An 18000-nucleotide genomic window follows, 5' to 3' on the forward strand; every position below is an offset into this window, starting at 1 on the left:
ACAGGGTCGTCCCAGTGCACCAGCCCCAAGCAGCCTGTATTCTGCATCGAACCTGGACTGGTGCTTCATTTCATATGTGATATTATACATGTTTCAATGCCATTCTCCAAAATCATCCCCCTCTTCCTCTCCCACAGAGTCCAAAAGACTGTTCTAAACATCTGTGTCTCTTTTGCTGTCTCGCTTACAGGGTTATCGTTACCATCTTTCTAAATTCCATATATATGCGTTAGTATACTGTATTGGTGTTTTTCTTTCTGGCTTACTTCACTCTGTATAATAGGCTCCAGTTTCATCCACCTCATTAGAACTGATTCAAATGTATTCTTTTTAATGGCTGAGTAATGCTCCATTGTGTATATGGACCACAGCTTTCTTTTTTTTACATATTTCTACTGTAGCTCTTGTCCAATTCTATTGTAATCTTTCATTTTAATGTCCACATGCTTTGTTTCTCTGGCAGGATAGGAATTGCTTTCATTTGCATCTCTAGCCTTTAGCAAAAGGATTTCACACAGTAGCCACATATTTAGATGAGCACTTGATAAAGAGAATAATATGCATTATGTTAATACCACTGTATTTGAGGGAATTGGTGAGAACAAAAAAAAGATGGAGTGATTTCTTTGTACCTATTTTGGTTCAATAAATATCTAAGAAATAATTCAGATCCTCTAAACAAGCAGGAAACTCCAAATAAATATTCTTCTAGCATAGAGGCAAAACATTCCAAAAACTTTTCTTATGTCTCCAAGCTTCATGGTTTTTAAGATAAAATGTAGATACGGCATTGTTCACACTATTCTTGATAGGTTTATTACAAAGAAATAAAACTTCAATTCTCATGGTTTAAGTTGTTGTCATTGTTTAGTTGCCAAGTTATGTCTGACTCTTCTGTAACCCCGTGAACTATAGCCCTTCAGGCTCTTCTGTCCATGGGATTTTATTACAGGATGCTAAATGTAGATTAGTTTGACTATTTTTTCATTCCCCTATATATTTAATGTTGACAATAAGAGAGTTTTTGTTGTTTTTGATAGATCCTTTAGAATCATCCCTCCATAAGCTTGTGTCGCTTTATAACATCAAGGCTTAAGAACACTTATTAGTATTCTCTATTGATACCTTGTTCTGTTTGCTATTCTTGTTTGTTCAAGCTCTTCTTCTGATGGCTATTTCTTTTAATGGACATATATACATTTAGGTTTTTGATTTCCCAAAAAGGAAACTGACCTAAACCCTGTTGCATTTTAGGCCTACTATTCTTTTACTCTTCTTTCCTTTACCCTCATTTTCTTTTGAAATGAGTTAGACCTGCTTCCTTAGTTTTATTGCCACTCCATTTCTCTTTAGTTCTGCAGGCCCTTGACAGTAGGCATCCTGAGGACAGAGGTCATGTGTCCTTTTTCTAAGTACCTAGTACTTAGTCTACAGACCAGCATATGGTCAATACACAGTATATTTTATTTGAGGGGATGAGTTCAGAAAACATAAAAGCCTTTACCCACCATCCACCCTGTGCCATTCCCCCATTCCTCCTGGCTCTGTTATCTCTTCACTTTGGTTTTTGGGAAATGCCACACCACCTTTCCATACTACATCTCTTCCCCTTTTCATATTCTTGTTCCTGCAAAAGGAGGCTACTCATTATTCATCTGCTGCCTCCCATATACCTTCCATCCTGAAGGCCTTGCTTTATACTAGGTTCCTCTACTCTGTCCTCTCTAACCTTCCATCAGCTCTGCCTGGCAGTAACACACCATCATTTCCCCTTTGCAGAGCCCAGCTGAGAGGCTTCTTTGGTGAAACCTTTTCTGATCCCCTTCTCACTAAACACCTTAGCCTTTCTTCTTTAAACACTATAGAATTCTGCAACCAAACATGAGCCATTTGTGACTTTGCTTTTTCCCAAAAAGCAGAAGCTCCCTGGGGTCTCTCTTACTCTTTTTTTCAGTGCATAACATAATCTTTACACATAGTTGGTGCTCAGTGAAGAATTTGTTGGATTGTCCAGAAATGTAACATTCCAGAGAACTGCCACGGGAGCTCCATTCCACTGAGAAATATTGAAGACAATTTTGTAGATTTTTCTGCTCCTTTTTTTTTTTTCCTAACTCACAAACTTCTGTCATTGTTCTTGGGAGTTATATGGTGTAACCACTTATATTAAAATGTTAAAGTCCAGAGTATTGGAGAATGAGAAGGTAGCAAAATATTAGAACTGGAAAGATTTTTAGGGATCCAGGGAGTCCAGCCCTTTAATTTTATAAGTGAATAAATTGGTGTCTGGAATGTTAAAGTCACCTGCCCCAAATCTATACATAGTTTATGGTAACATTTGGGTCTTGGATGTAATCTTTCAACCCTGTCTGTTGCTCATTCTTACAAGCTGTCACAGTGTACATGAGGATACTGTTTAGGTTTGTGTAACAAAACTGTTAAAAGAGGCATCTGATATTATCATATTACCTTTTATGGATTAAAAAGTAGAAAATTGAATCTCTTTTTAGGTTTTCCTTTCCTCTTCTTTAATTATAAGTTTTTGGATTGAATTCACTTGCATCAACTGGGAAATTTCTGACTACATTAACCTAAGAGGTCATTGATTTGTTTGCTAATCTTTAAGTAATCTTTTGTTTGAAGTAGAACATACATACAGAAAAGTACATGAAGCATAAATGTGCAGTTTCAGTTTTTACAAAGCGTACACGTCGTGTGACCAACACCCAGATCAGGAAACAGAGCAGCATCGACATGTTTGGAAGCATTTAAAGAAATGAAACATTTGAAGAAATAAAAGGGCTTTGAAACTACATCATTTTCTTTTTTCTCCTGACAGGTATTGTCAGTCTGTGTGTTAACAACAATCCTTGGTTGTATATTTGGGTTGAAACCAAGCTGTGCCAAAGAAAGTAAGTAGTATACTAATTCATGTGTGCATGGGTGTGATGTATGTGCCCCGCGCAGGTGTGGGTAATGGCCTTCTTGAGAATGTGATTGAGACAATAGTTACGTCCTCATCCCTTGAGTACTCCATGCATATGTGTGCATGCTCAGTTGTGTCCAACCTTTTGGCGATCCCATGGACTGTAGCCCACCAGGCTCCTCTGTCCATGGGATTTTCCTGGCAAGAATACTGGAGTGGGTTGCCATTTCTACCTCTAGAGGTGAGTGCTCCATAGATATTGCAAATTTGATGCCAGTTGGAACATTTATCTTGAAGATCTTTTATTATTTTAGCTGTATACTATCTACTTGCAAAACTTCATCCCAAAACAACAGAGAGGGGCTATGACCAAAAAAAAAAAAAAAAGGTAAAAAACCTCAAAACAACAAAAAAGAACAAAGATACAAACAAGAAGACATGGATGACAGGTTCTTGTGCTGGGCTCTGTGAGCCTCTCTCCCTGACTTCCTCCAGGGACTCCTACTTTTTGTCCCTAAGGCATTAGGTGCTGGAGCAGTCCTGAGGTTACTAGGTAAACAGCATGCCTGGGCAGCTGGAAACATCCTTACATGCTTGTAAGTCTTTTAGAAGTGCAGTCATTTCAAAACAATAGTGATATTTTTAAGCTGTTACTTACATTTTTCATTTTATGAAGTTCAGAAATCTCGCCAGCATGGAAAGATCACTATAAATAATAAAACTTTGAATCATAATACATTGTAGCAGTCATATTTTGGATTTGAAGTAGTTTTTTATTTTTGGTCCTTTTAAATCATTGATGGTCTTCCTTTTAAATCACTGATGAATTCCTAAGGAATTCAGTTTTGAAAACTGAACAAATCCTTCTATTCAGTTATTCCATAATTATACTATTAGTCATTTTTTGAAAAAATTTAGTGATTGTTAAGCTGTCATTTATTTTTAAAATGAATGAAATGTAGTAATTTTATATATTTAGTCAGCAACAATTCAGAGCAAGCATATCAGCATTTAGTAAAATTAAGAAGCTACATATTGTAGTGTTCACCTATGTAGCCTTTAAGCAGTAATTCATTCACTTTGAGTTTAGTTTGGCACATAAAAATAAAACTGAGTGATTGAAAACAGCAATTTTAATCTAAACTCAAGGTGAAATACATTTTCTTTTTTAAGTTAATGGAAGCATACTAATGATCTGTAAGTAATAGCTATTATTATAATAGTTTTCCCTCCTGGGATCAGGAAAGTTCGTGTTTTTGACCCTAGAAATTATTATTGTCATTTCATGTTTTTAAAATTGCTTCATTTCCTGGTATCAAATGAGTTAAATTCTGTGACGGTGTCTTCTTGGGTCAGAGGAGCATTACAACCAAGAGCAAGGATTAGTCCTTTTTTTTTTTTTCTTTTGGACTTCCATTATTCTACAAGTGGATTGTTTTTCTTACCATCCTGATTTATTTTTTATTAAATCTAGATGATTCTTGATAGCTAGTAAAGAGTTACAGTGTAAATTTTTAAAATTAATTTTTATTGGAGTATAGTTGCTTTGCAGTGTTGTGTTTGTTTCTACTGTACAGCAAAGTAAGTCAGCTATACATATGCCCCCTCTTTTTTGGATTTCCGTTCCATTTAGGTCACCACAGACTCAGTAGAGTTGCCTGAGCTATACAGTGGGTTCTCATTAGTTATCTATTTTATTCATAGTTAATAGTGTATGTCAGTCCCAATCTCCCAATTCATCTCAGCCCTCCTCCCCCTCTTGGTGTCCATACATTCGTTCTCCTTGTCTTGTAAAGTTGTTTTTAGTGCAAAGTGTTTTCCTTCCACGTCTGACATTTGTCCATTTAACTAAAACTTATTAGTACCAACTGTAGTCAAGGCTCTTGCTGGATACCTGGGGTACAGTGTGCCGGGCAGCATCCAGGTGTGGTCTTTGTTCCTAAGAAGTTTGTGGTCCAGGTTGAGACTGGGTTATTAACCAAATGATCTAGTTACAAATGAAATTAAGTGACTGAAAGGGAGGATAAGGTTTCATATAAACTTTAAAAAAATGGAAAAAGCATCTAGACTGGGGAGTTTGGGAAAGCTTCTCAGAGGGAGCCAGGCTGGATCTGAAGGTGCACTGGACAAATCCAGTGTGGTGGGAAATGAGTCTTGCAGAACATGTTCTGCACAAACACGTTACTTCTTTACACCAGACTGAGGGTGACCTAAGTCAGGTATTCTTTTCCATCACGAAGTTTTCAGAGATTATCAGTTTTTAGAGAACCCCACATAAAATATTCAGAACAAGCTCTTCTTATTTTTCCTTTATTTAATATTCTATATGTAATTTTAAGTTTCATTAGCCCCTGTAGGATTTATACTATATAAAAGAAAAAAATTATCTTTTGTTTCTATGGCAAGAGATAAAATTGCAAACTCGATACGTAAGGTTACTGCCTTCTGTTTGCATCACTTTCTATAGGTATTTGAGAAAAGATTCTTGGTTAACTTTTTGCCCATCCCATCTGTATTTTCTAAAATAATATTTAAACCTACTCAATACCGAACTTAGGATATATTAGTTGATATTTGCTTTGTAATTATATAATGATTAGAAACATCTAACTCATTCGATATTTTCAGTTAAAAGTTGCAAGGGTCGCTGTTTTGAGAGAACATTTGGAAACTGCCGCTGTGATGCTGCTTGTGTTGACCTTGGAAATTGCTGTCTAGATTACCAGGAAACGTGTATAGAACCAGGTAAAAATCTGCAGGTAAAAAGATGGGGTAAAAGAGCAAAGGAAAGTTCTGCATGTTTTAGGTATGTGATTTACCTAACCCACTTGAGATTTTAAAAAATTTGTCCTTTATATTTCCTGACACAAACAAAATTTACATACCTTGCCTTTGTTAAAAATTTTATGGATGGCAGCACCATGCTGGATTTCAATGTTTGCTGACAACCTATATAGTCTAATTTGCATTTCACCTAAGTTCAAAAGGCTGATTAAAAATACACGACTCTTTCTGTTATGGGCTTATTAAAGAGAGAGTTCTTAAGATGTCCACTTAAACTTTAAAATAAAACTATCAGACTGTGAAAAGTTTGATTTGATCTTCTTTACCTATGAAAGTGAAAGTGTTTGTCACTCAGTCATATCCAACTCTTTGGACTTTAACCTGCCAGGCTTCTCAGTCCATGGAATTTTCCAGGCAAGAATACTGGAGTGGGTTGCCATTCCCTTCTTCAGGGGATCTTCCTGACCCAGCGATTGAACCCAGGTTTCCTGCATTGCAGGCAGATTCTTTACCTTCTGAACCACCAGGGAAGCCCATGCAATAATAACATTTAAATGAGAGTGAACCAGGTTTAGATAAATTTGGAGAACTCTGGCAATGACTGGTGGAATAAGCCAAGATTGACATGGGAGTTGTATAATAAAAGTTATGTCTGTTTACATTTTATTTTTTATTTTCTGAATTAATTTTTATTGGAGTATAATTGCTTTACAATGTTTTGTTAGTTTCTACCTTACAGCAAAATGATCAGCCATACGTATATTAATACATATAGTCCTTCTCTTTTGGACTTGCTTCTCATTCAGCATTTACATTTTAAAATGCTGAGATTCTGGATTTTTAGTGAAATAATAATTGTTGCCTGCATATTTTCTGTTAGTTCACATTGACCACTGTGGTGGAAAGTTCTGTGAGTCACTGAGGGTTAAGAAATGGTCCATCATCTCTCATAGATCACATTCTAGAAGACAATTCTGTGTTCATTTTGGACATGTTGAATTTGGACCATAAAACGTGTTATGTTGACATTTGTTTCTAGAACGGATATGGACTTGCACCAAATTCAGGTGTGGTGAGAAAAGGTTGTCCCGAAGCCTTTGCTCCTGTTCAGATGACTGCAAGGACAAGGGAGACTGTTGTATCAACCACGGATCCGTGTGCCGAGGTCAGGAGGTTGTGCCGTCACCAGGTTCAGACACAGGCTGACATCTTCCTAGGTCTCAGAGGGGGTTAGCATGGGTGTACTTTTTACAGTAGAAGTCATAGTTATTGACAAACCATATTGGCTGAAAAAATATTTTAAAAGCATTTTATTGGAGAAAGTTTCAAACATATATACCTGAATAGAGAGACTATGTAATAAAGCTTGTATCACCCAGCCTAATAATCATGATTGTCTACACACGGCTAGTCTTTTTTATCCATAGTCATACACTCTGCTGCTACTACACCCTCATGTTATTTTGATATTAGCTGCATATTTAATGCTGTATTTGTGGAACAATCACTTCACTGTCTTGGCTGACTATGTAGCAGGTTCTTTCATAGTAAACGAGGACAGTGTCTGCCTGATGTTGAGAGAAGTTAGTGCCTAAGATTCTGTGTAAGCTGGTGTTACTATGATGTCTTGCCTAGGTGTTGCAGGGTTCCTTGAAATTCTTTGACAGAACTTGACTGTATGAGAGGAACTAAGGCAGAAGATTCTGTCAGTGGATAGAAGTAGGGTTATAAATTTTGGTTGAAAATATTATTAATGACAATTTGAAAATGGAAAATGTGCCTTCAAGTTCTCACAAATACAGCAATGTGTTTTAGTCTTGCAATTATAAACTCATTCTTTAATTCCTGATATCAACTAACTCTTATTTTGAAATAGAATAACTTCTATTTGTTCTATTCCCTGAGAATCACACCCAACATGATCTATGTATCTGTTAACTTTTTTGTTTTTTGGGGGGAACGTGTCCTAATGTGTCTCACAAACATCACGACCATTGTTTCTGTTGAATGTGTTCAACTCACTGTACTTCTTGAAAATATTTTAGGGGAGAAAAGTTGGGCTGAAGAAGAATGTGACAGCATTGATGAACCACAGTGTCCAGCAGGGTAAGATTATACTCTGAGATACTCATGTTTTCTTTTATAGAAGTATCATTCTTTCTCTTTCCAAATTGAAAAAATAAAAATAATAATAATTATTCATTGGTTCAATATTATTTTTAGTTAGGCCTTCTTTTGGCATTGGTGGTATAGAAGTGATTATGACATGACCCTCACCCCCCACTTCCCACTCCTGGTCTAGAAACTGGAAAAAAAAAAAAAGAGAGAGGTTATGAATATTTAATGTTCATGAGTGTTGAGTGGAAGAATTTGTTTTCCTTCTTAGGAAAAAAGGATCTTTACTTTCATTTGAAGTTTTTCAAGTTGAACTTATAACAAATTACAACTTTTTAAAAAAAATTTTTGATTAACTTATATATTTTCAGGATAACATGTCTATGAGAAGATGTTACATAGTTTTTATAATTTGTATTTTATATTTTTTGTCTAAAGTGTTTTATACAATACCTTATGTTTCTAAGGTCATCAGGAATGGTTTGTGTAGAATTCGAAAAGTGGAAATTTGATGACAGTTAGACATGTTTATCTTTGTTCCACTTGAGACATATAATTTGAATTATTAATCTTCAGAAATATATGTTTAAAATAATGATTTTTCCAAACTGTTAAACATTATAAAGCTGTCCTGATAGAAACGAACACAATTTAGAATATGCTGTTTGTTAATATTTATTCTCTTGCAAATTGGAGAAATATTGCATTTTGGTTGCATTTCATCTAGCTTTTGGACTAGCAGGGACCATAAATGATTCTGTATGGTACCTCACAATGGTGTGAGTGCTCAATCAGGACTATTTGATAATGTACATGATGAAATACAAAATCATAATATGAATATAGACACTTCTAAAATATTCTTTATAAAGATGCTTGTTGAGCTTGTTAGTTTACCTTAGATTACATCCCTATCTCAGTGGAAAATGTTCACTGGATCTGTGTCTTCTTTCTTCTTTACACATTTTTTTTCTTTCTTTCTCATTACCCAGGTTTGAAACACCTCCTACCCTCTTATTTTCTTTGGATGGTTTCAGGGCAGAATATTTGCACACTTGGGGTGGACTTCTTCCTGTTATTAGCAAGCTGAGTGAGTAACTTCAGAGTATACTATTGGAGTGTCACAGTGTCAGTAGACTGAGGAGGCAGTCTCTTTTTTGAAAAATACAGCAGAATCTGTTTTACCAAACTTCTCTGTTGTAAAAGAGTTAAACCCTAGTGATAAGGACCTAGTCTTTAATATTATAATTGTTCTAAAACTGCCTTTTAAACAACTCTAAGATAATAATGATTATCTTAGGATTTTTATCCCTTGGTTACAGATGTTAAGGATAAGGCATACTTTTTTTTTTCTTAGACTTTTGGATTCATTTTGTGGACAAACTATTTATATATTTATTTATCTAATATGACTACATCTTAAAGTAGAATTTCAAAGACTGAAGGTATTTCTTATATGAATCTGGTAGTGCAGACATAGAATATTTACTTGTTATTTATCCTTTAGTATCATGAGGCATCCTTCCAATTTCTTTATCTCAATTAAAGCCTTAATTAAATGATTATTATATAAGTTAGTAATGCAGTAGTAGAATAGTCTTCTCTTAGTACGAATGCAAAAGTTTTAAATCACATTAATCACCAGTAATATGGTTATCACTCGTATCGTTGTTATTGAAAAAATAAAAAATTAAATATGGGTATAAAAGCTGAAGAACATTGCTTGTTATCAGTGATCAGTATTTAAATAGCCACAGTGTAATACTGGACTGAAATGGAGATAAGTAAATTCACTATTTTAGTGTTCTTCTGGAGTTCTGGGACATTATTTACTGGACTTGAATATTTGAATGTCAAAATCACTCTCCATAATCACATAGGTACATTTATTGTACTTCTTTTGTAAGAAACTGATATTTGGAGAACTTCTAAAAATTTCAATTTTTAATTTCTACTGGGAAGAAAGTTTTTATAAATAATCATTTGACATAAAAGTCTTTAGGAAAGAGCTTACATGGACAAGAAAGACTCTGTTTTATCAGCTAGGCTCACGGGCTTTGAAGCTTGCGTCTGGCCCTTTGTTATCATCAGGAGGAAAGTTGGTTTCCATAGCATCAAATACAATATCCTGAGTTCAGAATTAAGGAGCCTTAGGTACCTATATGTGAAGTTGAAAGGAACTCAATGCATAGTTAACTTAAGTCCTTGCTTTGGGTAATTAGGAAGTGTAGCCTGTAATTCTGAACTGTTTGGAATGCAGTGAGATAGAGAGACATGTACCAGCCTGAGGAACACTTTCAGGTATGAGGTATTGAAATGCTAGAATCATTAGTTATATGTTCCTTCCGCCGTAGAGGCAGACGAAGGATGTGACACTAGGGCTAAATCAGGAACAGTTTGACTCTGTCCTTCTTGTATTAATACTTGAAGCCAGAAGATACCTTTAATCATTAAAGCAGTGTTGAATTTGTCTAGAGTTAACTGGTTTGGACTTTGGGGTGGGACACTGTCCTCCTAGCTACTGCTTCATTCTTGTTTTCATTTTGCTGAGTTAGCTACTGTGGATGTTTGTAGTTTTGTTTTGGCTGTTTGTTTTTTTAAAAACTACATCTTGTATTTAGATATGTTACCACCAAGTAATAGCAAAGATCTAGCAAGCATCATTATGGTCCATCTGGACCATAATATTATTAGTATTGTTATTAGTAAGTATGGGGTAAATATTCCATTGGATTAATTATTTTAATTTTTTTTAACTAAGAAGAAAAACTAGCTCTCAGCATTGAGTTTGAATCTACAATGTTGCTTTGTAATTCACCCTGAATTTTTATATGGTTGTAAATCCCTTCTGGATTCATGTTTTAGTACTACTCAGAAGTCTGTGGTACCAACGCTAAATGAAGGAAACAGATTGTCAGTTGTATTTAATAACAATCTTTTTTTCCCCTTGTAGAAACCTGTGGGACATATACTAAAAACATGAGACCAGTATATCCAACAAAAACTTTCCCCAATCACTACAGCATTGTCACAGTAAGCTCTGCATTTCAATTTTTATATGTTCACAAAAGTGAGATGTAAATATAACATTTTTCAAGAGAATAATCAGATTTCAGATCAGAAAAAAATAACTTCTTTTTCATTGTGTAGTTAAGCAGGAAAACTGAGGTTCTGGTTCTTATTCTTCTACTAACACGTTGTGACCTTGGAAAGTCACCTTACCTTCTGGGTCTCCATTTCCCATACGTGAAAAGAGGTGATTGAAGACTCCAAGAAATGATTTCTTAATTCCCTTTAAGATTATTAGGTTCTGTTCTTTCTGATTAGTTTTTAGCTTACTATATTTGAGCCCCAGATTGCACTCACAGGTCCTCAGCCGTCTTTCCAATCATTTCAATGTTTGAGTCTAAGCAAACCACTTTACCTGACTCTAGATGTGATTACACCTCTCTTTTTGCTTCACTTTCAGATTTAATTTGGATCCAGAAAAAAAAAATGTAGAATTCCTTAGGCCTCAAGGCCACAGAATTAATACTTTGACTTATATTGGTACAAGCTATTCTTGAACCCAATCAAAAAGGATTCTGTTATGCAGAAATTTTTCACTGAGCAATCCAAAAGGACATCTCAGTACTTTTTTCAAAATTAAGAGGCTGCTACCATTCCTAATGTATTTTCTCCTATTACATAAATTAAAACACAAGTACTACATAAAACCTTAAGCAGTTGGTTGTATTTTGATCACATGCAGTGTTTTGTTCTTCTCTTCTTAAGCTAGGTTAAGTTCCTTGTAGCTTCAGTTGTGTATTTCTCTCTGATGATTTTGTTCTGTAACCTTAACATTAAAAACTCACAACTTGCATAAAACCTGTATTTTATATATTTTAGGGACTTTATCCGGAATCCCATGGCATCATTGACAATAATATATATGATCCCCAAATGAACGCTAACTTTGCACTTAAAAACAAAGAGAAATTTAACCCAGAGTGGTACAAAGGAGAACCAGTGAGTTGTTTATTTAATTTAGCTATTAAAATTATTTTTTATTATTCTCATCTGTTTCTATCAGAGTAAAATGACAGATCCCCTGGAGTTTTTAAGAACCTATTTACTCTACTGTGTTTGTGTAATCCTTATGCAAATAAAGGTAAATGCAGATAACTCTAAATATAGTTTATATCTTTGTATATTTTATTCCAGAATAGGGTTCAGGTTATTCTGAGCCAGTTTTATTTTCTGCTTAATGATACCTTTTTGTCCTAGTAGCAAAGAGCAGTAATCTGGGGGTAATATTTTGATCTACACAAAGCTAATTGTTTCTTCAGGAGTAAACTATGACTGTCTGCATTTGCTGACTTAGAAGATTCTCCCTGATTGTGATTTAGATGTGTTCTCCTTTTTAATTTTTAAAAATAGCCGCAACAATTCTAAAAGGTTTATTTGAATAGTCTTGATATCTCGAAAAGGTCAGTTTTCATTCCAATCCCAAAGAAAGGCAATGCCAAAGAGTGCTCAAACTACCGCACAATTGCACTCATCTCATACGCTAGTAAAGTAATGCTCAAAATTCTCCAAGCCAGGCTTCAGCAATATGTGAACCGTGAACTTCCTGATGTTCAAGCTGGTTTTAGAAAAGGCAGAGGAACAAGAGATCAAATTGCCAACATCTGCTGGATCATGGAAAAAGCAAGAGAGTTCCAGAAGAACATCTATTTCTGCTTTATTGACTATGCCAAAGCCTTGGACTGTGTGGATCACAATAAACTGTGGAAAATTCTTCAAGAGATGGGAATACCAGAACACCTGATCTGCCTCTTGAGAAATTTGTATGCAGGTCAGGAAGCAACAGTTAGAACTGGACATGGAACAACAGACTGGTTCCAAATAGAAAAAGGAGTTCGTCAAGGCTGTATATTGTCACCCTGTTTATTTAACTTCTATGCAGAGTACATCATGAGAAACGCTGGGCTGAAAGAAACACACGCTGGAATCAAGATTGCCGGGAGAAATATCAATAACCTCAGATATGCAGATGACACCACCCTTATGGCAGAAGGTGAAGAGGAATTCAAAAGCCTCTTGATGAAGGTGAAAGTGGAGAGTGAAAAAGTTGGCCTAAAGCTCAACATTCAGAAAACGAAGATCATGGCATCTGGTCCCATCACTTCATGGGAAATAGATGGGGAAACAGTGGAAACAGTGTCAGACTTTATTTTTCTGGGCTCCAAAATCAGTGCAGATGGTGACTGCAGCCATGAAATTAAAAGACGCTTACTCCTTGGAAGGAAAGTTATGACCAACCTAGACAGCATATTCAAAAGCAGAGACGTTACTTTGCCAACAAAGGTCCGTCTAGTCAAGGCTATGGTTTTTCCTGTGGTCATGTGTGAATGTGAGAGTTGGACTATGAAGAAGGCTGAGCGCCGAAGAATTGATGCTTTTGAACTGTGGTGTTGGAGAAGACTCTTGAGAGTCCCTTGGACTGCAAGGAGATCCAACCAGTCCATTCTGAAGGAGATCAGCCCTGGGATTTCTTTGGAAGGTATGATGTTAAAGCTGAAACTCCAGTACTTTGGCCACCTCATGCGAAGAATTGACTCATTGGAAAAGACTCTGATGCTGGGAGGGATTGGGGGCAGGAGGAGAAGGGGATGACAGAGGATGAGATGGCTGGATGGCATCACTGACTCGATAGACGTGAGTCTGAGTGAACTCCGGGAGCTGGTGATGGACAGGGAGGCCTGGCATGCTGCGATTCATGGGGTCACAAAGATTCAGACACGACTGAGCAACTGATCTGATCTGATCTGATATCTCTTTTAGGAGGAAAAGAGAATGATGTTAATTTGCAAGTTATAATTTCAGATTTTTAGCTCTGACATTTAAAATCATGAATTTTGGGCAAAGTAATCTTTCTGTGCCTCAGTTTTCTGTACTGTATATAATTCTGTTAACTACCTCATAGAATTATTGTGATGATTATTAATAATCTAAGTTGCTTATACGAGTACCATTTAGAACTGTAACTGGCAATAATAAGTGCTCAATAAATATTAAGTTACATAAGCAAAATATGTCAATAAGTTAAAGATATGTATATTTGTGAATTTTTCTTTTCTTGTGATTTTTTTTTCTTTTAACAGAAGCTTATTAAGTAGAAGCAAGTCTATAAAAGTTGCAGGAGTTACCAATTGTTTATATTCTTTAAGTTAATTTAATTTCTGATTATTTAATTTCTTTTTGCTGCTGTTCAAAGTCACATTTCATGGTTGTTTTGTAGTCTTAACTGCTGGAGCTTATTGACATCAAAACTTTCTAGCATTTGAGATGAAAGCATTGGCAGTTGTGTGAACACAGTTTCCTAAGAAATCAGTGCTTACATAGTTTCCTAATTTTCCTTCTCTGTCTTCTCCAGATTTGGCTGACAGCTAAATATCAAGGCCTGAAGACAGGCACATTTTTTTGGCCAGGATCAGATGTGAAAATCAATGGAATTTTCCCGGACATCTATAAAATCTATAATGGGTATGTATAACTGTACTTTTTCTAGGACCTATAACACAGAACAGTTTATTTTCTTATCACAGCCTGAGTTCTAGCATTTGAATGATATGTTATCTGAAAAATGACACCTATCAAAATAAGAACTCTATTTCAAAGAGTTTTAAATGGATGGTAGATAGTAAAACTAGATGAGGTGTTTTGTTTTTTTTTTTTTTCTGGAGTTTTTCTAGAAAGCACTGGTGGTAACATGTTGGAGTTTGTGTTCAGATCTTTGGATAGGAATAAGAATTGAAGTCCTGGTGAAAGTAGGGGTCCTGAATATTTTCACTCCAGGAAGAAAGAACTAGGAGAAGGAGCTGAAAGTATTAAAGGGACATAGGTAGGAGTGACCCTTTGGTGTCCAAAAATACTATTTGAAAGAAGATATTAATGGCACCTCTAGATTTGCATTTTCAAATTACTTTTTTAAACATTCCATCTATAGTGGAACTGATTAGAGTAATCTCCCTGTGATATTCAAAATCCGTGTGGTATTGTGGGGAAAAACAAAACAAAACACACGACTTTTTTCCTGGAAGACTCCCTTCGGATTATTTTAGTGAGACTAGCAAAATAATTTGGCTTATACTTGGGGAATTTATGTCATAAAACCAATACGATAGTGTATTTGAGGGACGAAAGGGAAAGTTCATAAATTCCAAACAAGAAATGCGTATTTTCTTTTGTAACCTTAGGCTACTGTTGATTCTCTGTGGTTCATGTGAGCACCTTGTTATTTGCCATTAATTTCATTCCATAGGTGGTAATTGAGATTCTCTGCACCAGGCACTGTCTTAGACCTGGAGAATTGTGTAGACTAGTGGTACATGTTCTCTGGCCTCTCAAGTTCTGATAGAAACCTTCTCAAGGAACAACCTAGTGTACTTGGGGTTGGGCAAGCACTTTGATGGAGACCTATAAACAAAATTCTGTGCCCAGAGAAGATGTCATTAATTCTACCCAAAAACTGTTGCCTGGAGAACTGTCTGCCCAACAAGTATCCATTTCCCAATTTTACTGAGAGTCATCAATGAGTGAGTTCATCTTCATGAAAAGAAAGTGAAGTCACTCAGTCGTGTCCGACTCTTTGCGACCCCATGGACTGTGGCCTACCAGGCTCCTCTGTCCATGGGATTTTCCAGGCAAGAGTACTGGAGTGGGGTGCCATTTCCTTCTCCAGGGGATCTTCCCAACCCAGGGATCGAGCCCGGGTCTACCGCATTGTACACAGACGCTTTACCATCTGAGCCACCAGAGAGGTCCCCTTTAAAGAGTATATTGATTGACACTTGGGTTATTCATGACATGGCAGTTCCTATTCTGAGGTACAGGAATAAAATCCTCAGGTAGAAAATGGGAAGCAAATTTTTAGACCCAACTACAACTTTCATTTTTGTTTTTTACAAACTTTCTGTTTGTTTAACCTATACTCTGAGAATATCATGAGTAATGCCGGGCTAGTTAAGTTACAAGCTGGAATCAAGATATGCGGGAAAAACAACAACATCAGATATGCAGATGATACCACTCCAGTGGCAGAAAGTGAACAGGAACTAAAGAGCCTCTTGATGAGGGTGAAGGATAAAAGTGAAAGAGCCAGTTTAAAGCTAAATATTAAAAAAAAAAAAAAAAAGACTTAAGATCATGGCATCTAGCCCCATTACTTCATGGCAAATAGAAGAGGGAGTGGAAATAGTGATATATTTCCTCTTCTTGGGCTCTAAAAATCACTGCAGATGGTGACTGCAGCCATGAAATCAGAAGATGATTGCTTCTTGGCAGGAAAGCTGTGACAAACCTGGACAGTGTGTTGAAAAGCAGAGACATCACTGCCGAAAGAAGGTCCAATATAGTTAAGACTGTGGTCTTCCCAGTGGTCATGAGACCGTAAAGAAGGCAGAATGCCAAAGAATTGATGCCTTCAAACTGTGGTGCTGGAAAAGACTCCTGAAAGTCCCTTAACAGCAAGGAGATCAAACCAGTAAATCTTAAGGGAAATCAATCCTGAATACTCATTGGAAGGATTGATGCTGAAGCTGAAGCTCCAGTATTTTGGTCATCTGATGCAAACAGCTGACTCACTGATGTCCTTGATGCTGGGAAAGATTGAGGGCAGAAGGAGAAGAGGACATCAGAGGATGAGGTGGCTGGATGGCATCACCGATGCAGTGGACATGAACTTGGGCAAACTTTGGGGGATGGTGAGGGGCAGGGAGGCTTGGTGTGCTGTAGTCTGTGGTGTTGCAGAGTCAGACATGACTGGGTAACTGAATAATAATGAACAACAACAACTTTCATATGTGTAAAAACTTAATATTTGTTCCTAGGTCGGGAAAACAATTTTAAGTTTTCAGATGAAACTCTTACATTACTTCAAACATATTTGATGTCTTGAATTGTTTTAATCTCTCTGAATGCAGTTTTCAGTAAGACACACATTGATATTTTAAACCCTAACACTCGTCACATATTTGTTTCATTTTATCTTTCATTTTAGTTCAGTACCATTTGAAGAAAGAATTTTAGCAATTCTTAAGTGGCTACAGCTTCCTAAAGATGAAAGGTATGTAGATGATTAATTTCTACCATAAAATACTCATTTGTTTTATAAAAATGTCTGAATATTTTAAATAGAACATAGAAAAATTTGCTATTGGCTATGATGTTTTACATCCAAATGAACTTTTTAGTGACTATTATAGCCGCGTTTCGAAGAATTCTAAACATGTAAATTATTTCTCAGCACTTTTAGAAATGTTACCCCAGTGCTGTATAACTTTTATTCACTATCATTTGTTGAATTATTCTTTCTATTCTGTTTTACAATGTGTTCATAAAATATTACATTTTGATACTGTTTGATTTAGACCACACTTTTACACTCTGTATTTAGAAGAACCAGATTCTTCGGGTCACTCTTATGGACCAGTCAGCAGTGAAGTAAGTACATTTTTATCAGTGGTTTTTTCATTAAACCTGGTAGCATCTAACTGAACCTTGCTTTGAAGCAGATTTCTTGATTATTCTATAAGAATCCATGATTTCTGGAAAGAGTATTAAGGACATTTCTATTAAACTACAATGATGCACTTTAATCAAAAGGAACTGGGAGCATTGTTTGATTTTACACTATCTATGGTGCTGAATTGAACAAATGATGAGTTAAATTCTGCATTTTTAATTTCAAATGAGACCTGTCACACTCCACCCTTTGTACTCTTTCCAGCAAAACCTATCTCCAGTGACTTCAATGTAGTTAACAATGCTGTGTGCCCTGGCTTTGATTTTGTCCATCAGCTCAGCAGAGATGCTCTTTCTTAGAGGTGGGAGATGCATGGCTGACAGTGCGGTCCTGCCATCACTAGACTGAGGGAAGTTTCCCGTACCTCTTATGTTAGTCTAAACAATTGGCCAGATGCTAATATAAGTTTTATTCTTTCACTATCAAGATCCATCTCTAGGTAAGTTTGGCTACAAGTAACTCTAAGGATCATTTTGTAAAGGATCAGATCATATAAATTTTAAGACCAGTGTTACTTTTCTGTTCACTAAAGATTTCCCTCTTGAGAAACCTGTATGCAGGTCAGGAAGCAACAGTTAGAACTGGACATGGAACAACAGACTGGTTC

At 36.1% G+C, this 18000-nt stretch overlaps 1 protein-coding gene across 1 annotated transcript in view; it reads left to right on the forward strand.

Annotated features, from left to right (window-relative positions):
* ENPP1 (ectonucleotide pyrophosphatase/phosphodiesterase 1) overlaps positions 1-18000 on the forward strand; it is a gene marked incomplete at its 5' end in the record, with an annotated part of 71093 nt that overhangs the window by 31135 nt on the left and 21958 nt on the right. Inside the window, 10 exons of the mRNA XM_010839689.1 lie at positions 2840-2912; positions 5555-5671; positions 6750-6875; positions 7756-7816; positions 8818-8915; positions 10779-10858; positions 11714-11833; positions 14244-14353; positions 16869-16934; positions 17239-17311. Coding sequence (XP_010837991.1) covers positions 2840-2912; positions 5555-5671; positions 6750-6875; positions 7756-7816; positions 8818-8915; positions 10779-10858; positions 11714-11833; positions 14244-14353; positions 16869-16934; positions 17239-17311 — 924 coding nt within the window. The remainder of the gene's footprint in view (positions 1-2839; positions 2913-5554; positions 5672-6749; positions 6876-7755; positions 7817-8817; positions 8916-10778; positions 10859-11713; positions 11834-14243; positions 14354-16868; positions 16935-17238; positions 17312-18000) is intronic.

Source organism: Bison bison, unplaced genomic scaffold (genome assembly GCF_000754665.1).
Source record: "Bison bison bison isolate TAMUID 2011002044 unplaced genomic scaffold, Bison_UMD1.0 scf7180017864132, whole genome shotgun sequence".
Lineage (NCBI taxonomy): Eukaryota > Metazoa > Chordata > Mammalia > Artiodactyla > Bovidae > Bison > Bison bison.